At 32.8% G+C, this 26843-nt stretch overlaps 1 protein-coding gene across 1 annotated transcript in view; it reads left to right on the top strand.

Annotated features, from left to right (window-relative positions):
- Nucleotides 1–26212, top strand: part of LOC149796010 (uncharacterized) — a 47833-nt gene extending 21621 nt beyond the window's left edge. Inside the window, exons 14-20 of the mRNA XM_089964162.1 lie at nt 6876–7094; nt 7438–7545; nt 10835–10882; nt 15136–15213; nt 18182–18295; nt 21814–22001; nt 25977–26212. Coding sequence (XP_089820288.1) covers nt 6876–7094; nt 7438–7545; nt 10835–10882; nt 15136–15213; nt 18182–18295; nt 21814–22001; nt 25977–26000 — 779 coding nt within the window. The 3' untranslated portion in view covers nt 26001–26212. The remainder of the gene's footprint in view (nt 1–6875; nt 7095–7437; nt 7546–10834; nt 10883–15135; nt 15214–18181; nt 18296–21813; nt 22002–25976) is intronic.
- Nucleotides 26213–26843: the final 631 nt, after the last annotated feature.

Raw genomic sequence — 26843 nt, 5'->3', positions numbered from 1 at the left:
TAATACTTAAATTATTGACTTCAAATACCATTTGAATATAGTCACGATTTGAATAAAGTTACCGATTGGTGAGATTGATAAGGTAGTAGTAATTCGATGCTTTTCACTATTGAAGTATACAATTATCACACACGAATACGAATCAATCATGATAGGATACGACTACAACGTTTTTTTCCAGAAGAAGGTTAACCAGCCCATCTCGCACCTTCATTACCTGTGAGAATACGTTTGTTCTTTCTTGTTTTCAAGCCACCAGCTTTAGGGATGCAAGAATTTATATGGAACACTTATTGGTTTTAATCCATAAGTTCTCCCTAAATAATTCAAGGTCCTGAATTCAAGGTAAATTATCTTGTGATGTAAACAATCCAAGCTGCAACAAAAATAGTGGTACGTCTTTATGTCTGGAAAAAACTAACATAAAATAGCGAAAACAAAATGAACAAATAATGTATTTCCCTTGAATACAAGTACGAATTCAAATGAAACGCACAGTATGGTGCGTCAAATCCCAAATAGTCCTAAAAGTTATAATACACGTCCAAAGATATCGATTATTTCAAATGAATTTCAGCCGTGTTCCAAATGAATTCCGACATTGAATCTGCTGATGTCCAAATCGCCTAGAATAGTTGTTATGTGTTAACATTCAGTCTGATGAATCACAATATAATCGACAAATAGCCTTGTACTAATTGACTATAATTCCAAGAAAGTAATTTAGTCCTAAAGTGAAAGATTCCATTGCAATGCAAACGCTTAATTGAAATAAATACAATAAATCCCTTCAAGTGAAATACAAGTAGAATGAATTTAATTAAAGTCTTTAGTGAAGATAGTAATAAGTATTTCTGAAGTAAATAATACTTATATATAAAGGGAATATACGGTAGCAGAGCTAGGATGAGGGTGATGTTCTCAACAAATTCGGAAACAACTGATTCTGCAACATTGTTAATATTACAATAAAGATGGAGCTGAAATGTAAAATATGCCAACATGTTTAAACCCAATTAATAATGATCTTACCATATAAGATAATAGAGAAATATTAGCCATGTAATAGGTTGTTTATAAAAAAGCAAAAAATGTGAGTTAAATATTCAAATTTAAAGACGCAAAACAATATAGAGTGGACAAAGTACATGCAACATAAGTCAAAATAAATAATAATAAAGTTATAGAGTAAATGTCTCAAATAGTAAAGTGAAAATTACTTTTAAAGTGAAAAGTTCGATAATCATTCAGAATAATATTCCATATGAAAACACTGTACACAGTACACAGCATAAACTGAAATTGTCCACTTCGTATAATAGGTTGAAGCAAAATGACATATTTATAAAAAAGAAACTATCCTAGTTTAATCCCCCGGAAGTAAATTTCCTTCTGTGGGGACGATTTCGTCCGGTCTCAACAAAAGTCATGGTAACATTTCAACCTCGGTTAATTGGTTGCGACCACCGAACCAAACTCATCTGACCTAGGCGAATATACCACTGACCCATTTCAGTTCTATATTAGCAGTACCATCCTTGGTCAGCTGAAAGTCAGACGTGGAAAAGCCTTGATGGGGATCGACTAAGCGAGGCCCTTGACACAATTTCCTTAACAAGATGAGTATTTAAAATATAACTGAACGATGGATCAAAATGACACCATACGTGTGCGCGGAAAATCCAAAGAAGGATTTGACCGAATGATTATGACAGAATTCAACAACAGATAGAAGGGAATTGAATAGTTTCTCAATGGATATAATCAGAGCATTGAATTTTAAGGAGTAATCAAAAGAGAGCCAACACAGGGAATTCATTAATAATTGCGATTGATATCTGGATTATTGCTAGGTATGACATGTATAAACAAATATGAATAATGTACGGTTAACCCATTAATCATATGTATATTGATATTAAATAATATTGTGTTTCGTAGCGACTGATTCAAGAGCAATAATTAATTCCGAATTTCGGATTAGCCACGCTTGGCCCGCAATTCCCCACTTGCCATGAATCCACCGAGATTCCGCTTAATCCATGAAGACCTAATGGTCCGGACTCTTTAGTCACACGCTGCGAGAAAATCATTATCGTCCTCTGAGTAAACGTTACCACTGACGGCAACATCTTGTTTACAAAGAATCCGTATATAGTTTTAATAATGTCATTCAAAACAAGCTCTTAAAATACATTTTGTCAATAGCGTAAACAAGTCAAGACAAAAGGTCTTTTGTTTATAATCATACAGCAAAGCTTTTACTCTATAAGAACCCCGACTGTCGTGAAAATTCCACAACCAGAAACCTCTCGGTATTCGGATTTTTGACTGCAGATACCTGGTGCAATCAGCAGTGGATAAATTGAAACACTGTAATTTGAAGTGACTACTCGCAGATAACGCTTTAAACGGAATGAAACCCGATTACGTTTACGTTTATATATATACTGCATACACATTTTGATTACACTGTTACATACATTTTCTTACTTTCGTGGTCGTCTTTCGAGGACCAAAGGGTATTATGTATTCTTTATGTCTCATTGTATATGAGGTACATAAGTTTATTTTATGCTTTATTAACCCAACATGATCTGACCTATAAATAAATCTGCTATTTACTCAAATCTTCACTATTCCGCTGTATTGATACCGACCTTCAGATAAACTGAACAAACGCTAGCAACTTATATTCTCTCTCTTCCCACTTCGACAGAGCAGTCAAGGGAAATATCTCAACCAAACATCACTTTCAGTTCGCCACCAAATTCACCATCGGTGCCCGTTTAAATTATGTGTTCAATAGCCATTTTTTAAACTGTTTGATAAGACCTTTCATTTATTGTTTTAATACATTGGCATGATATAGTCTCAGCCTAGATGGCATGTCGATTCTAGAGTCAATTTTGCCCTTGACATTTTTTATCTTATTCGGCGCTTGTCATTGAACCAATAACCTGTTCCTGTTAATAGGAAGAAGAACTATTACACGATCACCTTCGTCGAATTTGCTAGATCGCACCAAGTGGTTGTAATACTTCAGGTAATTGCAACTACATTTCGCACGCTCGTTATCTTCCTTCTGATAATTACATTTTAATCTCTCCCGCGTATCGGTGACATATTGGTAGATCGCAAGATCAAGCACTCATAGTTCGCGCAGAAGTGGCATAGGGCCACGGATTATTATACAGTATAGAAACTCGGTTCTATTTGGCACCTTGCGAAACGTGAACAAAAGTGCTTTCAGTCTCACAATCTCTTTAAGTGCAGTCGAAACACCATTTATATAAAGCCCCGTTAGATATAGCTTCCAATCCTATAGTCACGAAGGATACGGTGTTGTACGCAACAGTGATAACAACCTACTCATTTATGCCATAAGTGCTAAAGCAAATTGGGTCCAACGATCCTCGTTATCCTCCTCAGGCTGCTATATCCTGCTGAACATGTCAACAAGTGCTTTAGTTTCAACTGACGGTAAACAACGACGTCCGTGTATTACGTTTCGTAATCTACTCGTGTTAGGATACAATATAGACGGCTACCATTTTAAATTTTGTATCAAATGAAGGCATTGGCCTATGCGCACCCTTGTTACCATTGCCTTCGACACCCCCTTCTGGCAGTCGCACGACAGAATATATATATATATATATATATATATATATATATATATATATATATATATATATATATATATATGTATGTATATTGTTGTTGGGGTTGTTTATTCCATGTTTCCTTCGCCCCATATACTGGTCCAATTTGCCACTATGAATATATTGGACCTGTCATTACAGAGACAAATATAGCTGGAAGGACGTTCAACCACCATACACTGTAAATTAAATTTAAATTATTCCTTACGAGTATCACTTTATCTGATATAAGTTGTTAAATTCAAGGAGGTATTACGCCTTTGTCTGAGATACATTCATATACATCAATTAGACACAAGGATTAATTTTGTACGACAAAGTCAACGGGTAAAGTTGTGAGCGTACTAATTCAGTTAAACACGTGTTATAGTGTAAATGCGAGAACAATTATTTTGTATTTTGTATAGGTGTTGTCATATCTGATTACAATGTTGTCCATTGCTTTTAAAACTAAACAGGACGGTTCGAGAAACTGGCTATTCTTAATACACAATAACCTTTCAGAGATGCTATAAAGGAAGAATCGAATCAACTACGTTATGTCTCAAAACATTTTTCCTCATTCATACGTCTTTGACAAGACATTAAATAACATTGAGGACAATGTTTTAGGTAAGAATATTCTTATTTGTAATTCAATGTCAAAGACAAAAGATGCATTTGGACACAAAAGCGCTTGATGACTCGACAGATGCAAAATTTAAAAATTTACACTATGGAAATTATAGCTGCATATTAATTTTATTGATCACTTTATGGGTCACAATTACATCGAAAGGTACAATTGCAGAAATCTAAGACACGCTGAATTGTTGTTGATCTAATAGGATGCTAGCCACTATGGATCCAAATAACAAATATCCAAACCCAAAATAATACGCGTACAAGAGAGCAAGTCCATGCAAATGAAAGTTATATATTGATATGTATTTTTATTTAAATTTATGCACTAAGATAAAGTAAAACCATGGTTACATTGTTAAGTATTATCCGTGATTGCAGATAATAAATGTTATTTATGAGCAAAGGATATTCTAGAAACTGACGTTTTTGATTTTGATTGGAATTTTTCGTTGGAATGAATCACATCTAGATCATATGAAAAGTCATATAAACGGGAACTTGGTAAATATATATTTAATTCCTGTTAGAGTATGTTTTGATCAGGATCTATTGTTATTGTCATGTATAACTCGAGAGGAGTTTTTTTTTTTAAATTATTCATAGGAACTGCTAGGCGTTCGTTAACTTGACTTTACGTATTATTTTCTAATTATTGTCAGCACACTCAAAGATATATCGGATTGAATCATTATGATACACCAGAATATTCAAGACAATTTGAATTCATTCGGAACATTTAGGATCGTGTTAACTTTAATTCACAATATTGCAAGTTTTTGCTGAGTTTTAACTTCGTGATGTGGAGAAATAATATGCGTGTAGATTTTACTTAAATTGCCGGTTTCACTTCGTTCTGTTACTTATTTAAGCCTTAGAATTGCAACAATATACTACACAAACCACAATTACTTTCGTATATATCATTGCTCACAAAGTGAGCCAGAAACACAAGAACATAACATGTATGTATTTTATTCCCAATTCTGATCCATTACTCCGTTTGCTTTTAGCACAAAATGTAAAAAATCAAATGTTTTAGCACAAAATTTAAAAATTAAATAGATCGTTTGCAATAGTGGAAGTATTTCAAAAACACAAATCCTGTAATTTTTTGTATAACTTGTGTAATATTAATTAAAGAAAACCAGCTCTATTAGTTTATCTGTATTCTAAAACAGATCGTTCCATTATTGCTGAATAGTTGATGATAAAATAAAAGCACAGGACAAGTGAAAGTAAGATTCTTCAATGTCCAAATTATTGCTACATTTATCACCTATTGCTCATAGCTACCAGTCGAGTTCCATGATGATGGTTTCTGTCACAAGATGTAATAAATGTCATGTATTCAAATCAAACTCAATTAATTGTTTAGTCATAAGTTGGAAAGAGTGTAAATACATTATTATTAATATTTCTGCATTCCATGTATTCCTTTTGCACCCTTTTCTATTTGATAATTGCGCAACTAAACATTATAATATATTTTAAGATATTTTATATTTTCTTGCTTTATTTCAAATCCACAAACGTTTAAAAAAAAAGACAAGAAATCATCCAGTCTTAGTTCACTTAACCGTAATCTTTGTGAACAAAACATTTACATTTTAAGCCATACTATCTTTCATTAAGTGATAAAATCGTAACCCAATAAGCTAGAGAAAAATAAACATATTTGTTTCTTCAAATTCAAAGTTATCACGGGTTAATGTAATAATATAACAATAGTACTAAAAATATATTGAATAAGCTCTAGCGTGAAGCTTGTGGTCAGACGAGATATTTCTCAGAAAGTTACCATGTAATAGTAATTCAGCAGAGAATTTTATAGCGACCAATTCTATCCCTATTGTTCGAATCTTTGCACATATTCGTGTGCTGCATTTCATGAGTTGTCAGCAGATGACATTATAAGGTTTCTCAAGATTCAGATGGTGTTGATTTCTTGCTTTGCAGTGTCAACGATAACAATTAATTACGTAAGGTGAATCATTAAACCGTGGTGAAGATTTCATTGTCAGTGTTATCGAGTATCTAAAAATATAAAGGACTACCAATGCTAATTAAACGTATGAATGATTTTTGAAAAATAAATGAGAGTGCTTGTTATTGATCAGCCAGGTGTTAATAGCTGGCAGTATCTTCAGCATAACAGATCAAATGTTTAACGTTTGTCATACTCCATATACAAAGCATTGACACTATCGCAAATGAAACAGCTCGAAAGTCAGACATATTCATTTTAGAACTGCTACCTGCTTCTTCAAAACTGTTGATACTCAATTGCTTTTGTATACCATTTGAGATTTAGTTAAGGTTTCAGGTCAAATGCGTACATATCCTAAGCCAATTCTTATCATGTCTAACCCTGTAAATGACTGCAGCGTTTCCCCTGCTTTATTTTGATGCAAAAATATAGATTTAAATATGGGGAGGGCAGCGCCAAGCTTTCCTCCTGCGAACGTCAAACCACGCGTTCAAATCTAATGCATAAAATCATCACGTTCATAGATCATCAATCATCAAAAACAGGTTTAAGCAAAGGAGTTTCATAAGTGGATTGATGCTATATTTTACTTTTTGCAGAATGCTACTATACGAACCAAAGCCACGCGTATAATGGGTACGTTTCCTCAACAGACAAGGGCGCATGTTTGAACTGGAACGGAAGCTTTCCAGACAGCGATTTTATCGATGGTAATATAACAAAAGCTAAGAATTATTGTCGAGATCCAGACCATACAGGATATCCATACTGCCGTACAGCCTCTGGATTAGTTCCGTGCACGATTCCGCTGTGCAAAGGTAATTAGAATCAAGGGCTATCAACATAAATGGAATTGTTTTGGTTTTTTCCTCGATTATTATTCTGCTTATGTAACAACGTAAGTTTGAACGATAAATATATAGACGTTATGGCAACCTAAGTATGTTACTTAATGAACAATTCACACATCGAACGTATATCCATGCAATTTGTTTCCAATGTAGTTGTCATGGCGATTACAATAACCCTTATAATGTCTTGCAGTTAACATACAATGATCCTGAACATCTTCGAAACTGAAAAAAGAATGTTTGTTGTCAATGCCTAAAACATACAGATGAACTCCAAATTTAGAGCTACATTTTTGATGATCTATTGAAGGTACATGTGATGATGATCCGAATACCAGATGTGAAGATTTGAAGCTGATACTCTGTCAGAGCGAACACCTCGCTAAGCTATACTGTCCCAAATCATGCAATATGTGTGGTAGGTTTCCTTTGAAGAAATTTAAAACAGCAGATAAAAAATACAATGTATAATAAGGGAAATGTCATTGCCGTATGACCTTTTGCAATGTTCGTCTAACAATAAAATGGACATTTGACAGATACGAGCAGTGCAAACGCTTTGAGTGAGTTCTCTATATTTGTATGATTTAGAGAGCAGGTGAAAAAATTGGGCAAATGGATAGCACAGATTGTTCAATTGAGCTTTGAACATAACAAAATATATCCCGACATTATAGACATGCACCATCGCTCATTTGAAAATGCAAGTCTAATACAAGCCTAGACCTAGTTTGTGGTATGTTATCACTCAGTATCTTCCATTGTTCCTACCAAAATCCATTAAAATTAGCTACGTCGTATATAGCAGTAGCGGAAATATCATGTGTACGTAATTGAACGAATGAAATATAATTTCTTTCGTTGACTAACTAAACTATTTTCGTTGTTTGTCATATAAACAGAGCAGTGCGTTCCACTACAAAATCTATTATGTATACCTCTTTTCTTAATTGCATATTTTAATAGCATTTCCCTCTAGGTATAGCACTGCATAGGTAGAATGTACTCATATGCTCCAGTGATCATGTCACATAGCAATGTGGCCATTAACAAGAGGTCACACTTGCGCGGTAGAAAAGTTTACCTAACTTTAAAGTAGCGTTTACTCATCCATAACATCAGTGACATTACTTGTGTATATTTAAACCATTTATTCATTGTAATATTTACAAATGGTACTCAGTCATCACTGAGTGAAATGCAAATACGTGGTAATATATTCTGCAGCTTTTTTTAGAATTAATTCACATTATTATTTTGCACATTGATTTATAAACATCCTCATATGAAGGTTTATTGTAGAACAGATTATTATTGTGTATAAATTATATCATATTAATATGTTTTAATTATACCAAACTTATCTTGACATAATTCCATTCATAAATGCAACTTTCAATGTGATGCTTAAAGGCATCGACCCTAGTTGAATATGAGTATATAAACAAATCCAGCAAAAAATGCTAATTCCGGTATTCTTTTGTTTTACCTACACTGCACCAATATCCTGATATCATGTTAGTTAAAAATGGCAATTAAATTAAACGCAGATGAGAAAACGTTGACAGCAGTGATTGTTCAAGGTGAATATCGATTAAAACAGCGTACATATGTTAGAAATACGTAGATCATACTTAAAGTAAATGACTAGTTATTGAAATATGAACGTATCTAAACTCGGCCATTGTGAAAAAGGATATTGCAAGGTAAATAATTCGACAGTGGCGTTTTGTCAAATTTAGTGAATTGTTGAAATATTCATGATATCTGCTTTGAGGCAGATGTATATGTATGTAATAAATTTAATTGTAAGCACCAAAAGAACCATGTATATGTATACAAAAGCGATAATGTAAAACAACACCCACACATGCATACAAAAACTATTTAAGTTAATATTGTTTTCTTCAGCGAAATAATTTGATGGTGGATGCACCAATAATAAAGCAGAGAAAGACAACCACATTTAATACGTGTTAAAAATAATAAAAGCAAATGGCAAAATCATAGAGAAAATTTAAACAGAATTCCAACAAAATTATTTAGAATTTCAGCGAAAAACTACAATGATTATAAATGTGTAACTGTAACAGTCGACAATTGCATACATTTGCTAATTACATTTAATCAAGAGCTTAACGTTGGGTTTTTTTTAGGGCGTTACGTAAGCTGTGTTAGTCGGCAACTGACAGTTTATACCAGGATAAACTCAGAAAAAAACAACAATAATCTCTTATAACTGAAAAAACAAGAAGCTTTTATAATTGAAATATTAATTATTCGTTATGTTCTTGTGTTTGCTTTGCATCATTAAAAGACAGAAATTTTAATTGAGCGTAGTAATATATGTTTAAGGCTTTCTCTTACGTAGCTATTTATAGCAATTGTTATTCATTTTATTAAGGTCATCATTATACCAGTCCTTCAACCGATGGAAGCCAAATTTATTCATTTATTTGTTAAAATAATTGTAAGAATGTTCTTTACATTTGATACTTACTTTGCGTCTACCTTCACGGGCAGAGTTTATGTTTTGCCGTACACGTGACCCTATTTATAGGAGTGAGTATTCTTAGAAAATTAGTTCTGCTTACAGTTTATGTAGAAATAAACGCAATTCATTTTGATCACGTGGTAACATTCTGACCAATGGAGATGTTACTTTCCTTTTCCAACTACTGGCATTGCAATTATTCTTACTTGAACACAATTAACAGATTCGACTATTTGGTTTTACAAAGTTTAAGGAGTCATATTGTGCAAGCATGTAATTATCATTATTTGTTTGGTTGTTCAACGCAGTATGCATAATGTTTAAAAACGTTTGATAAAATTAAAATTTCATCAGTTTCATCTTGACAACATTCTGCACAATTCAGAAGGGAAATTAAAATAATTTTCACTTGGATATAATGCCATACGATCTTCCATTTTAACTAATTTAGCTATGACGATATTGCACCATCTCCATTCCTTGCAGTGGTAATATTTAAGGTGACACAATATTTAAATATAGTGGAAGAATACATAAATAGAGATAGTACAATAAGTTGAATTATTTATAGTTATGTTTTCTTTTTAGGCGACGTCCAAAGACATTCGTATTTATAGTTATCCATACAATTCGTCTTTTATGAACCTAATAAGCAACAGAGCCCTTCAATTGTATGCACTTTGTAATGCATCTAATGAACTACACAAACCAAGTTGCCATAGGTATAGGTATTGATATATGTGTTGATGTGTTGAAATACTGATATATGTTGTTTTATATCTGATTGTATAGCAAAAATGTTACACATTTTATTCATTGTTTTATTATTTGATGTCTCATCTGTGTGAAGATTCTTATTTATTTGCTCTGGATGTTAAGCGGTCTGAAACTAAACATAAATCCTTTTCGACAGATATGCTCAAAACTGAAAAATGGTTTGAAAAAACCCAATGTTTTAAAGTATCGAGTTTTAGTAAATATAACTTTTGACCATTTGTAGTCTATGGTGCTGGTAATCAGTTTATATTAGTCAGAATTATATTAGATATTATAATCTTCATATCTTCAAAACATATTTTAACAGTGTATCAAGATCATGAGCATGATTATCCTTTTATAAATTTCAAATATAACTTGCAAATCAAATTAACGGTCTCTCATTACCTCAGCTTATATTCACTGATTTCTTTTCAAATTAAATTTTGTATTCCAGGGTTTGGTCTATTAGAACCAGTGCATGTTCCTCCTCCGGTTCTTGAAGGTAATGAATAAGAAAGAAACAAACCTACACACCTACATTTCTACAGAACAACCTACCTACCGACGTAAAGAAAGACTTATCGATACATGCAGATAATCTCTGAGAATGCAAATTATTTTCATTTGCTTTGGAATAATTCTTATCAGAGAGAAAATGAAAAGAGTAATTGAACAGAATACGTAAAGAATATATATATATATATATATATATATATATATATATATATATATATATATATATATATATATATATATATATATATATATACTCAGTTTGTCCTCCAAATAAGTTCCTAATAATACACAAGACATAAGAATTTATTAAGGAACATGACATCTTAAAATAATTCGATATGGGAATACAGGTTCACTAAATCGGTATATTGTCAAGATGACGTCAGGAGCTAACTACTGATGGAAAACACCACGGTAGTTTCTTTCATATGTAATTGAAATATTCACTAGAAATATTCAGCTGCGATAGGACTGAGTCTATTCAACATTAAAGCAAATCACACTAAGTGGAAAACTAGCAAATCATATACTCGTGTATTCCCTTATATCGCTTTATATCATTTCGTACCAAGCCACTGTACGTTAACAAAAGAAATTCCGTTTAGATATTGGTTTCAACAGGACGTTAAGTGCAAGCATGTGCTTGAAATTTGTATTTTGTTCATTTGGAGAATTGGAGAAAACAAAATTGTAAGAGACATATATCAGTATTTGGCATTCCAACTAACCACAGGAGACCGCCAGGGACAAAACAGCAGTTACATATTCGACCAAGAGGCAAATGGACATCATGTTTGGTTCGCCTGATTCCGCTGAGATTCCGAATCAGCCAGAATTATCACCGTGCCCGCAACGTAGAGGGCTGTAATATGGATTTGTCGCCGCTGTTAGCATAAAGGAAAATGAAAACGGGAATGCAGGGTACTGGTTTCTCATGCTTTCGAAATAATAGAGGAGAGTAGAGTTGACAGGACGGATGAGAGATCCCTTTTGCAGGATAAAAGTTATGTCTTAATCGAAGCGCTTGATATGGCTGTCGTTCCCAGCGTACATCACTCGAGAAAGTTACATATTCTTTTTAATACCGCAATGCATAAAGACTCCGATGTATGGAATAGCTGATGTTGTCAGACATCTGAGTACAAATAATTTCAGTAGTGAACTGGATTCTTGATTTTGGCGACCAAGCAGGCATTGTGAAAATCCAAGACGACAACGCAAATGCCTGATAAACTGGTCCTCTTGCTCATTAAATAAGAGAAGGCACTTGAGATGATACAATCTACTGCCGCGATCGAAACATTTTCGATATTTTCTTCATCTCCAGGAAAATAATATATACGGAACATTCGTAAGGGGAAAGATTCCGCTCATTTTAATGTAGTCAGGCAGTTTTCGTATCAGAGAAGATACTAGCCATGAATAGGTAGGTTTTACCCTATCTAGATTAAAGAAGAGCTGCGTAGGAATAAAATAGGATTTGTCCTTGTTGATACTGAATCGCAGACGTTTGATGACCCCTGGCACTCAGTTTGTCCTCCACTTTAGCCAGTAAAGTACCATTCTGCAAATTTAGTTGCTAAACCAAGTCATAAAGCGTGGAGAACCTTTTTATTAGCTTTGGAGAGTTATCTTTGCAATTTAATATACGAGACGTTTGTTTATCATTAACAATGTGCGACCTGCTGAAACTCACCCCTGCTTTGTTTCTTCAGATAACATAAGTGACTTCAATAATTGTGTTATACTTAAACAACGAACACCACCATAATCGAGTATTTGTTACTTTCAAATCGAGAGTATATGGCAATATGGCATCGTATATTTTACATCACTTCAAAATGACAATGCTAATTTTCTTACAAAGATTTAGTGAGATGGTGCTTTATGCCAGGGTGTTGTTGTAACGACCCTTACATGAAGATAAATACTGTAGCTCACAAACTATATTTCCTTATGTGATATTTAATCCAAGCTATGCAAGAATGTTCCTTTTAAAGAATATTATCGTAAAATCATCAACAATCGATAATCCATAATCTGGATTCAAGCATGTTATTAAGAAATTTCTACCATATTTTGGTGTCTCTGTGGTACCTTTGAAAGTATCCGTGATTATGTGTTTTATAAGTTTATTGAATGATTCCCGAAATTAATATCATCTACACATCTGAATATTTTTATCGCGATGAATAAATTTAACAAATTAATAATGTAAACTTTTTTACAAGACGTTAAATATTTTGCCATTACTGAAAGTAATTTTAATTTTATCAAACATGCTGAAGTCAGAATCAAGGGATATATGAATGTGTAAGAAAAGGTAAATCATAATGGAGTTCAGAATATAATATGTAATAGGTAAAGTGTATAGATGAATAACATGGCAATATCAACTACGGTTAATGTAGAAATTGTGGTAATGGAGGATGGCAATATCAACTACGGTCAATGTAGAAATTTTGGTAATGGAAGATGGCAATATCAACTACGGTCAATGTAGAAATTGTGGTAGTGAAAGATGGCCATATCAACTACGGTCAATGTATAAATTGTGGTAGTGGAGTTCAAATCAGCAGATGCATCGAGTACAGCTTATATTGTTATATATATTAAACATAATTATTTATTGAATAGAAACATTAATGAAAGAGTACAATGCAAAAATGCCAATCTAAATGTGATGTGGTATTTTAGCATCGTTGAATTGGAAACGTCTACATTAAAAGCACTGTGATTAAAAAAGAACAAAATGGATATTGCGTAAGCGTCAAACAAAACTTTCGTTCCGACACCAAATATCACTGAGGATTTTCGTACAAAGGATTTATAAATACAACTAATGCTTTGACAACTTGTCTCGGAAACTCTCTTATGTTGGCTGGAGAACACGTCGATGAACCAGTGGATAACGTATTTAATATTTCAATAGGCACAATATCATTTTTAGAATATTATAAAGAAACAAAAGCTATAGTAAATCTTTCTTTTTAAGTCAGGAAATGAATTAAGAATCCCACTTATTGCTAGCCAACTCACATGAAGACACGTTTTTCTAGTTAGGCTTCCTCCCAAATCAGTCATGCGAAATAACACTCACTGGTTTAATTGATCACTTGTTAGACAAATATTGATGACAGGAAATTATCTAGCTGAATAGTAGATTATATTTTGTTGGATCCGTACTGTCTCAGATTTTAAGTACATTTCCATTTTAGTACCAAAGGGTTTCAATTCTAATCCATATCCTTTCTCACGTTAAATGTAAATAATTTTCCTGAGCGCTCGAAACATTATATATATATATATATATATATATATATATATATATATATAGATAGATAGATAGATAGATAGATAGATAGATAGATATCACAAGAAGACGAGAAAGGTACTAGCATTGTTGAGAGTGAACGAAATATAGATTTACCATGTACAACAAAACGGATGTATGGCAAAACTAGTACGTTAAATTTACAGAAGACGTTTTAATGCTTAGCTGTTCACCACAAGTAGCAACCACACATGTAGAATTGTATTTACATGTAAATGGCACATAAATGGAAACTGCTAAATATGTTAAACTGTATGCTGGTCAGACCACTGTTGTACACAGTTAAACCTGATATGTAAGATAATAGAAAATTTGAAAAGGGTCAGCTGTTTTATAAAAGTGCACAAAATATGTTCTTAAATGCAGGGTCTTATTTCTAATAGCGTTTCTTGTAAAGCATTATTAGTACATAGAGTACCTGTTATATGCAAAAGCAGTTATATATATATATATATATATATATATATATATATATATATATATATATATATATATATATATTTCCCAATAGAATTGCTTCCGTAGATGTTATTTTTACGGAACAGTTTACAACTTGATATTAAACAATCTCCTGATGTTTCAGCGTTTAAGCAATTATACTTTTGTAAGCATTCTAATGAGAAACTCTAAAATTAATGACCGCGTATATTTTTGAAAGGTATCTGGGATACATCATTATGATTTTAGTATGTTAATATTCTGAAATTTACATGATGTTAATATTTGTTTCCCTTTGTGCTACAGACATTTTCGCAGACGTTAGCTCATTCAACTTATATTTTTGTATATTTGTATCAATTATGGTGCATACTATAAATTACTTATTAGAAAAATATGTCACTTTGGCTAAATAAAGGTTATTATTATTATTATTATTATTATTAAATGTCTTTTTCTACTTACAGCAAACAACACCAACCATGCTACAAGTACGATGTCAACGACTCGATCCATAAGCTCACCGCTTCCAACCATAACACAAGGTGAAGCATTAACATATTGCAACCGATATCCTTCTTCGTTTTGGTGTATGTTCTCATATCGATACGAATTAATAATTTTAAAAAGCAAACAACACCACCGACCTCTAGAAGCAAGAAACACGGCAAGCAAGTAGAATTTAGTATCATACAAGTATAATTAACTAATTTCTTTTAATACATTTCCTGTTGAATCCATGCTTTCAAATGTTCTACACAATTTAATACCTAGACAATACTTTTGGCACGTCGGCTGCAAGATCATGAAATATACGTCATATCATTAGACCATAAAATCACTCACAGAAATTACAGATATTTCCATTTCAAAAGACAACAGACGTCACAAGAGTTTAAATATATATGTTGCAATGTCATAAACAATTCAGGAACACCAATGGTGTCACTAGAAAGATCTTGACAATTGTAGCCCGCTGACTGCAATTATATATTGAAGAACATTTAATAATTTGAAATTTAAAATTTAATCTAACCTGAAAGTGTACATTTTAGCTGGCGATCAACATTCAATGCAAAAGAGCAATACCAAGATTTAATATGGATGAACGAATATTGGCTGTTTTCGGCTGCACTATATGGATAGTTAATTATCCTGAGAAGAAATAACTACACCTTCTGTTGAGCCTATAAAGTCATATAAAAATAATGCTTTTTCAAACTGCATAAAATTATGTATGATTTATTACATCAAAAAGAGGCAACATGTGATAGATAGATAGATAGATAAAATGAGATGGATGGATGGATGGATGGATGGATGGATGGAAGGTAAGACGAGTGGATAGTAAGTGGGTGGGTGGGTTGATGGATGGATGGATACATGAATGGATGGATGGATTTGTGAATGGGTGGTTGGATGGATTGGTGGATTATATAATGCTTCAACCATTTGCCATCGGTAGTATTCTGTCGGCCATTTATTGTACAGCATCATATACATTTAGCCATAAAGTCAACTGATTATATCAGTATTAAAGGAAGTTTCATATAACATCATTCAGGCGATAATGCCACTTGCGTATATTAGTATTAATGCAAACCTGTTACAACATCATTACGGCGAAACAGTCCACTGAGTATATCAGTATTAAAGCAAGTCTGATTTAACATCATTCAGGCGATAAAGTCAACTGAGGATATCATTATTAAAGGAAGTCTGATATAACATGATTCAGGCAGACCGTTGAAGACCCGATAAGGTTATGCAAAGGTAATTTTACTCAAACCTTGCGAATTCAACGTTTTCTGTGCATGTTGATATAATGAAATCACTAAATGTTACATATGGCTATGACTTCATTAGACGCATGTTATTGTTTCACTGTTACGAGCGCTTGTAGCGATTACACTGAGACTGTGGTTTCCGCTTTCGTCACTTTCTTGATAGTAAATAAAAAATGTGTTCACCATATTATTAATGAAAAAAAATGCGGTGGTATAATATAACAATGTAAACTAAATGAATATGGCTTGAGGGAATGACTAACGATTTACGACCTGTCGCTCACTGGAATCGCAGGCATCCTGTTGGAGTTACAAGATGAGTTCGACATTGTATGCAATGAAGACTTCCAGCAACAAACAGTTTCTAAATGATCTCATACATTGAATACGTTAGCACACACTAGTACAATTTTTGATGAATGATAGAATCTGCTTACCAACCTTTATGTTAAATAAATATGGCAAAAGGCTCTGCATGATTTACTCTTCTATCTAGCGGCGCATACTTTACTGTAATTGCCATGAATGCATATGTTATTTTGAGGTTTTCTTTTTCCTGGTCCTTAAATAGATTCATATTAAAAAATCTTCGAACACTTAAACTTTTTTTTTTTAAAAAAGCACTCATCCTTAATTCTAGAGAGTTTGAACTGAATATATAATATTTATGAACAGGCGTGGATAAAAGTGATATATTTGGAAAAAAGGTTAAAGTAGTGAAACATGATTTCTGCACAGATAAGAGACTTTTCACGTAAGCCCTGGTATTTTTGATCCAAGGTTCTTCAGAAAACATTTGAAAAATTTCCTCATTACCAGTACTCGCAATGGATACCTTGATCTCTTTTTTAACTTTCATTCCAGATCATGTTGGCATAACTTACTTTGTATGTGTTAAATTCAAAGTCATGTAAAGCATTTAGAACTGATTAATACTTTTAGAAGTCTAACTTCGATGCAAGTCATAATTTATAATCTGGCTATATAAAATATGTTGGTTATTTTAATCATTTCAGTTCGGAACAAATATCGCTTTAGTAATCGATCATTGGCGACTTGGATTAATGTCAGTGCGCTCCTTACTGGGGTGCTACAATGTGTGATTTTTAGTGACATCACACACTACTTGTAAATTGCTCAGAGATTTTGAGCAAATCAGTAGTAACGTTAGCGTCACTGTTTATAGTTCATATAATCAGCCTCAAACCCACACTATCTAAACATCAGCATTATCGATGAAAGATTTTAAAGTAAGGCTGCAGTTTGTAGTACCTATATATTTTATACCGGAGATTTATCTGGGTCCGGTCACTTCATCATGAAACATTTTAAGTTAGTTTAGTTAGTTTTATTCGTTCTAAAATTTAGATTATAATAAAACCATATAAATGTGTGCAGTGTAAGGATTGGGCGGATGAAAATTGAGAGGGATATTGAATAACAAGTATATACTTGTCATTGTGGTATTCTTTTGATGAATTAAGGCAACCAATTATCAATGGTATCCTGTCTTATGTCATATCTAATAAAGTAGACAGTAACATATTTTTACTCAGGGAAGCAAATGGATTTATATTCTACGTTTCACTCTTTAACAATTTATTTGTTGCGATTGTTGGCTACTTTATTAAGACAATTCAGTTTAAGTATTATTTTTCTACAACATAATAACATGCTCAGGAAATAGGTTGAACTATGTTGGATCAATTCATTTCCTGGTTTACAGATATCTGTATGGACGCGGCCAACTTTAGCTGCACTAATCCCGAAATTAAATCCTTGGTCTGCGATGACAAACCAGCTGCTTCAAACTTTTGCAGGAAGACATGCAATTTATGTGGTATGTTTAAATTTTCCTACGATTGCCATTGAAGGCAAGTTATGAATGCGATAGTAAGAATGAATTGAAAGGTACTGCAAAAACTTATCCCAGTATGCATGCATGAATGAATGTATGTATGTATGCATGTATGTATGTATGTATGTATGTATGTATGTATGTATGTATGCATGCGTGTGTGTGTGTCTGCGTGTGTGTGTGTGTGTGTAGATGGATCCATGGATTTGTGGGTGGACGGATTGATGGATGGATGCATGCATGTTTTCTATATATGAATGTAAGTATGTATATAAAACTAAATCCTCAATTTGGGCAGAGCTGCGTTCGGTTTGTTAATTATTTTTTTTTAAAATCAATCCCCTCATTTCGTCTGGAACAGCATGGTTCTCTTCAAACACTGTTTCTATTGGCTTTTGTATTTTTCTTGTCCTGTTTTTGTCCATGTTATATCAGTCATGAATTGCACTGAAACTGTTTGATCAGACTTGCACATCTGCATAATTACTGACATGTCAAAACTTCTACACTAAAATGAAGCTTGTGTCTTGCTAGACTTGTTTATGTATAGATATTCGATGTGACCTAACATTGTTAGCGCTAAAGCTGTCTTCATTTATTATAAACAACACTTTATTGTTCAAATCAGGTTTAGGTGTCTTAAACATAATTCATATCATTGAACGTTTTGAATTTTCACCAGATAAGTGGACAATGAATACGTATATAGTGTGTGAATATCTCGATTTACTTTTATAATAATTTTAAAGCAGAACTTTAATTTTACTTTGTTAATTTAACACCGCTATCATGCATAATATTATCCTTGATATTAATCGCAGTAGTATATGTGTGCTTTTCCAATATTGCCAGATACGACTATCATCGATGTTAAATTTTTCACTAATTTTTGTTTTTTTGTTCTCTATTGCCAAAATACTTAGTGACCTACTTGCATTGTTGTATCAATTATACACATTGGTAATAACCCACGTATGACCATATATATATACACCTGAGAGCAACTCCATTGATATCTGGCACGTCTTCTCGAACCTCTAATTTATTACTTGGGTGAAACTAAACGCATTTCAGGACCACTTTCTACATTCCTTCTAGACATGATACTTCGAACTCATCCTGGAATCAAGGAAGTGATATAGGTTTGGCTAGCTATCATTATAGTTATGTAGGTGTAATAGAACACTATTATTATTCTATATTTGTGATTCATAGAGTCAGCAATCATTTATGCTGTAATTGAATCTTACTGAAGGCCAATGCATTTTTAGTTTCCGTTTTCTATTAATGTAGGGGCTATTGTAACCATGCTGTTATATCTGATATCCTGAAACGGAGCATTATGACGCGGCGTATAATGATACATAAGCATCATAAACTCAGTCTGTATTCAAACTATATCTCCATGCACAACAGACATAACTGCATAGTGATCTGTATTTTGTTTATTAGCTGCCCCATAATGTAACGTTCTCAGTTAAGTTTTATTCATTATTCATTGCGCCATCATATTTATTTTGATAATAATATGCAAACACGTATGTTTTATGTCAAAAAATTGTTGCATCATTTACCATAAGCAGTTAATAGGACACGTTGTTGTGTTTTTTAAACTTTGAACCCACATTGTTTACCACTGCAATATTAATATCTCCGCTCACCATATTATCAAAACGAAAGGAGAAGACATTCCAGAATATTTAGCATATATGTGTATGAGGCAGAAGTTTGTATAGGATTGGATTTTGTTACAATAATATTTGTCACTTTGGGTTTTAACATCAAATAACACCAATTACATCTGGGGCAGAAATGATCATAACAATACCACTTTAATATTTTGGATTCAGTCAACGTTTGGTGATGTTATGAAAATGAAAATGAAACCAAATAGTCTAGTGCCAGCTAATTAAATAACTAGCCGGATGGTATTGAAAGACTATCTTTATTTTTTTAAGACCTACGTTTAATTATATTAACGTTGGAGGGTTATCCGCATTTACATATACCGCCATTACATCTGGAGACTGGTAGTCCGTACAAATTGAAATTTTTTTTTTACTTTGACATATACTTGTTAAATTAAAAAATTTCCCACATACGCTCATATACACTCACATGAAAATAATATACAAAAACATACGCATTCACATGACATATCTCGTGGGTGATAAATTCGTTACTGGATAAAATTAAAAGAAGTACAGGATTTGCTTCATTATTCTGGACGTTGTGCAATTAGCAGAAAAATTCGGAGCAGTTGAATATAAGTAATGTTGATCTGAGTGGTTAAAAATCGTTTCGAACAATTCATATGGTATTATGACCGAAAGATGAAGGCAGCGTGATGTTACGTCATGGGCACGTCGGGTGTTATGATGTGATTTTCGGAGAGGAGATGCAAGTGTTTCCGGAAATTCAACGTTAACGCTGACTTTTATGTTTTTCATTTTACACGAGTCACCACCGTGGCTATAGATATGTGGTACAATGATATGAATCACAAATATCGCACACACGTCCAGTAGAGTTTTAATAAAAAAATTAGGAAGTAAAGATTGGAAAGAGTTAAAATATTTGGTTTTAAATACATTTATCGATTAAACGTCGTCATGTATAACACCCACGTTCGTATTTATATACAACTACAGTTTGTTTTATTCACAAATCCAGTGTCTAGCCATACAAATAGGCTAATTTGGTACGAATCCCTATTACGATATAAGAAAAGTAGTGGAAACATCTTAATTATCACGAAATCTTGAGAATAAAATCGCTAACGTTTTGGAATTGGAAGTCGTTGCTAAATCGTTGTAGTTGCAGTTAATATTTCCTGAAGCAAACCTTTCCAGACATTACTTGGAGGAGGATTTAAATCAATAAAGAGTACCCGCCTTTTTAAATTTTGGACAATTGTCGATGAGGTGGAGACTGCATGACATATTTCGTAAGGATTTATGTCGGAAGTATGAATTATTCAATCGTTGTAGAAATATTGCCTTGCAAGGTGCTAACATAAGTGTTTATCTAAACATTTTATTCATAAGTGTTGATTGTGCAGGAGAAACATCATTAGATGCATTGAGACAGTAGTGGGTTTGGTAAAATATCGTTGAGTGATGTGGGAACAAGTCTAAATCTAGTGAACAATGACAATTATTGCTATATAAGTGTGTTCAAGGACTTTTCAACGGAATAGTGATTGCCTTAAATGTCACATGTTTCACGTTAGTTCTGAAACAATGTGATCATTTTCAAGATCTATGAATTATTGTAGTAAACGTCTGGAAATGTAAAAGTATCATATATATCCACTTTTGTTATGAGATTTGCCTCAACTAAGCACGCGCATATATATATATATATATATATATATATATATATATATATATATATATATATATATATATATATATATATATAAACACTGAATTCTGGAGTATTAATGTATGAATGTAAAGACAGATGTTTGACCACGCCATAACGTTACAAAACTGCAGGTACGGGAGTATTGCCACTTAATGTAGACAGTTGTGGGGATCCTATCAAAGAATCGACGTGTAAACTACTCCAAGATGAGTTGTGCTTATGCTACGACGACATGATCTCATCGTTGCTGTGTCCTCGTTACTGTGCAAACCATTGTGGGACAGTTAACAGAGAAGTCCGATGTCCTGACCCTGGCCAAGTAAGCGTTTATTTGCTATCTCATTGTGACTACGATGCATATGTATGCATATATACAATCAGTATAAATATAGATTACATTGAGGATATTCAAGGACAAATATGTTAAAGATAAAGCAAATGGCGCCTGATCATTAAAGGGAATGATATGAAAAAACTGTTCACATCTGAAAACTTTTAGCAGTGTTGTGTATGTTATCTTAGTTTCTGATGAAGAATACAATTATGGTCTTGCTTGTACAGGTTAGGAATATTCACCATTTTATTTAGAAACAATTAGCATCAACTAGACCAGGACCAGTTATCGAGTATGCGTGATCAAGGTCAATGACATATATCAAGATGAAATGTAAAACATTTTAAACGTTAGATCAGTAGCACATATACCGTTGTAAGTAAATGAAGCCATTGAAAACAATACTTAAAAAACTATTTCAAATATATATGAAAAGTAGTTAAAATCAACAATAAACATTTCTATTTGTATTCACCTTCAAATATCTGAACTTATCATGCTCTGTTCTTGTAAATCCATACGATAACTCTCAACTTGTATCAAATTATATATTTTTTACCGGGTTGTAATATAGCAAATACACATGACACGAAACTTGTTCATTAAGTGCCAGTTTTGTCATAAATAACGCCCACGCTTTAAATTAAACGATTAAGATTTGATTTAACAGATGCAATGAGCTTACGTAGTTTATTGGATTTGGATACTGAAACAAGATTGTGGATGTCCGTCATATGGAGGTATAATATGTGTATTAGTCAGATGTTTTAACGTCTTCTGTACCAAGTTTTTAGTGCAAATATACTATGGACATTAAGCAAAATTGTGTCCCAACAAGAAAATGTTTACTGTGTGCAAACTTCCTTCAAAATAAACTTGGCAAAACATCAACAAACCAACACGGGTATTCATTGGAGTTTTTTCAGGCTGTATCTTTCAAATGAATATCAAGTAGTCATTTATAAAATACAATTCTTACTGGCATCTCACAGCAGCAAACAATAAGTTCATGACGCTTGATTTCAGATTTAACTTAAAAAATGTGAAACTTGCATCGATTATTCATGTTTTGGGAGCATTTCTACAGCCATCGAGATTTACATGAAAGAAGTATTTTCGTAGATAAAAAATAAGAGTTATAGTTTACTGTACTTGTATGGGAAAATACGAACGAGGGTTTCCGACTAATAGTGCATGACCATGGTAATGTTGTATTAGTAAAACACAATTCTTTCATATAAATGCAGTAGCCTTTTCTTTATATACACATTTCGTTTTTCTAAATAAGGCCTAATTGTAAGAAATAAAAAGTAATCGAATTGATGCTGTATACCAAAACAAATATACATCCGTATGTTCATCAATACATCACAACTGTATCAATGCTCGCATACCACCGCGTTCTCGACTTTAGTTGGTCTCCTTAAACTTGAAATTCAGAGTAATACTGTGAAGGAAAGCGCATTGCATCAAACTTTCCAGTTTGTCTAGAATGGGTAGATTTCGTTCTTTTTTTTTTTTTCGATTATACTCAATGCTGCTTTTCTGCTTATGAGAGCACTGATCACAGTCTGAAATATTTCATCTAGGAAATGTTACCTTAAATATTCTCACCATGTTTTATTATGTTTTCTAATTCCATGGTGTTTGATTTTTGTAATCATATTATTATATATGTTTTTTATCTTAAAGGTGTTGCTTAATGTTGTAAAGCGTTTAGAGCTTCTAAGGAATAGTCGCTAAACATAGTTCTCATTATTATTATTATTATTATTATTATTATTATTATTATTATTTTATTATTATTATTATTATTATTATTCTCCTAGATAACTATTTAAATGATCAGAATACTACTTTCTATACTGTGTCTCTCACGAGTGTTATTGGCATTGCGAATATAAGGTTTATACATTTGTTTGATTGAATTTGTAATTTTGACACACTAAACTCGACCACATCGTTTAATTTGTCAGCTCTGCATTAAACTATATGAAATAGCTTCTTTAGTACATCCACAAACAAATCTAATTTACTAAAATATAACATGTCTATTACATGAGTGTACAAGGATTTTTACAAAGTAGTTCATAAAACACTATGCAATTTTTAGACTCACATGTTCGGCAATATGAAACCGTTTAATATTGAAAATTACTGCACGTTTAAGACAATGCAAAGTTAGCGGAGAATGGGCATATAATAATAACATTTATTTGATATTTGGCTTTTATGTTTTGACTTCCCTATGACGAATATATTTTCCTCTTAAACAAATACAATGTGCAGGCTGCTTTTTCGTTTGCTGTTCTACATACAAACTCCTTCGTAATACAAGTTTTCATTTTCATTATATTAGTAAATGCCCATGTATTTATAGTTTGGGACACGTTATTACGTTTTGCTTAAAGATTAGCTTCAATCTTAATCCCGATGTCTGCAAGTCATTCTTTAGTGTCATATACTTTCACCAGCTTCTCGTTGTTTATAAATAATCCTCATACTAACCTTATCGATGAACGTATAAATCTGCACGTAGAAGTTGATTATAATTCTACTGAGAGCTTGCAGTGCAACAGCATTACTGAAAATCTGAAGCAATAGTTTTCACACCATTTAGTTTACTCCACAGACCCACTCTGACCAAAGTAGAAACTCACATCTAATACTTACTCTCAGTGTACTAATTGCTGCTCAGCCATCACGCGAGAAACTTGATCACATAACAAGAATTACTTATATATTTAATGACGTAGTAGTAAGACTACACCGCAGACCTTACATTTTTGTGTTGTGCTGGACCAGTATTGTTTGTTTCTGGCTTCCGATTTTAATACATTTTCAATCTGTTTATATGTCTTTAAAGCTGGATGTTACAAGGCATCCTAAAGGTAAAACAAATGTAAAGAATTTCTACATGTAAATGTTTTATACATTTATAGAACATAATGTGTGCATTAGAAATCCCATTCTCTGCTACAATGTGCTCCACCCTAATAATGGCTCGACATGACCATGATAGCGCCCGCTTAAAATAAAAGTGCAATGGCCTAAATGAAATACTGCCGTTTCAGTGTACTGTACCTATTAATAGCTTGATTTTAAATCGACAATGAGGTGCAGTATTCCATTCAGTGTGTTGTACTTGCATATTAAGCGGGTCCTACAATGGCCTTTACGAGTAGTAGCGTGCGACAGTGGTCAGGTAATCATTAAAGGTATTATAATAAGTCAAACTTGTGTACGAATACAAAATTGAATGACTGGTCTAAACATCGATACCAAATGTATTACTCTAAGCGAAGAGTAGTTTTCAAATATCAGCGTTGATTTCTTAAATAGGTCGCGCAAAAAGTGAAATATGTGTCCTTAGTTGTATAATTATTTAGAACGCGTATACATTGTAAGCAACGGTACTAGCCCTGTTGTCGTATATGTGAAGACCAACTAGCTTGCCAGATGTACAATCTGATTTGAAGCCGGTTAGGCGAAACGTTTTTAAGCAGAGTCATGTAAATTTGCCTGGTTTCGCAGCTTTTAGCTCACAGGTCATCTTGCCTCAGTTTCGCATTTGCCTTGTGAAAAAGGTACTTGAAAAAATGAGGCATCTATATATATATATATATATATATATATATATATATATATATATATATATATATATATATATATATATATATATATATATATATATATATACAGAGAGAGAGAGAGGGGGGGTTGGTCTGTGTGATATACCGGAAATTGTTCTTGCTAAACGGACATTGTTTTCTAAGGATTTTCATTACCATTGAAAAAGTGCGTTCTTTTCGTTTTCTTGTCTGAACAGATATACCACATTGTGGTGAATGTCATTAATACTATGGTTGACCTTGAATAAGGAATCGAACCATCTTTATTATATTATTACCAAAGTAAGAAAATATTACCATTTGTCATAGTTTTGTTTTTCTTTTCCAGATGATGATCATTGGGAGACGTTAAATCCTGAATTATATTTTATACAGTTGGAAATAAAATATATCATTTACGAAACACCAACATTGATTTTGTGGGGAAAAAAGCTGAAAAACGTCCGTTTTATTCACCTTACTTTAAAGGTGACTATAAAGCATATAACACTATTGTCACATACTCAACACATATCCCGTTACGGAATCAAAAACTGAAAAAGATGAATAAATCATATCAGAGAGGGTAACATTTGTATATATTTTATTCTTCAACTATCATTCTAGGACTGCGAACTCTGAAGATTACCTAAAATGTGTGTTGTCACTCTTGCGATGTATATTCATTCTCTATGAGTCGCCCTTAGAGTTTCTTGGGATTGTAAAAGGAACCAACTGCAAATAATCACAGTTGTTTATATGATTTTGTGGAATTTCAAGTTTGAATTTACATACTCTTTTGAGGTCGTGCTTATTTGACCTATGAAGTAATGTGTAATTTACATTTTTGTTTAGACTGCATTAGTGGTTATAAAAACGTATGTGCGTTTGCTTGCTTATTAGAAGATTAAAACGATTTGAATTTAATATTTGGAAGTTAATGTGAAGCATACAAAAAACACATAAGAATGCTGCAATTGTGGCGTGAAAGAAACACTGACAAAAATATATATGCTTGTTGATAATCCATATAATAAAACAAGATTGCTATCGCATGAACCGAATGATCTGCGTGCATCATAGTCATTGTTATCATTTTCAGCAGCAACAGGAATAATACTGGATGATCAATAACTTGCATTTTCGCATTTGCAGGAACCAGATTTCTGCACAATTTTATGATGCTGATAAAATAGTTAAAAAGGGCATCAGCATA

The sequence above is a fragment of the Sinohyriopsis cumingii genome, chromosome 7 (assembly GCF_028554795.1).
Source record: "Sinohyriopsis cumingii isolate HCF-2022 chromosome 7, ASM2855479v2, whole genome shotgun sequence".
In the NCBI taxonomy this organism is placed as follows: domain Eukaryota; kingdom Metazoa; phylum Mollusca; class Bivalvia; order Unionida; family Unionidae; genus Sinohyriopsis; species Sinohyriopsis cumingii.
Note: the sequence above shows the minus strand (reverse complement) of the source record. Positions and strands in the feature narration are given on the sequence as shown.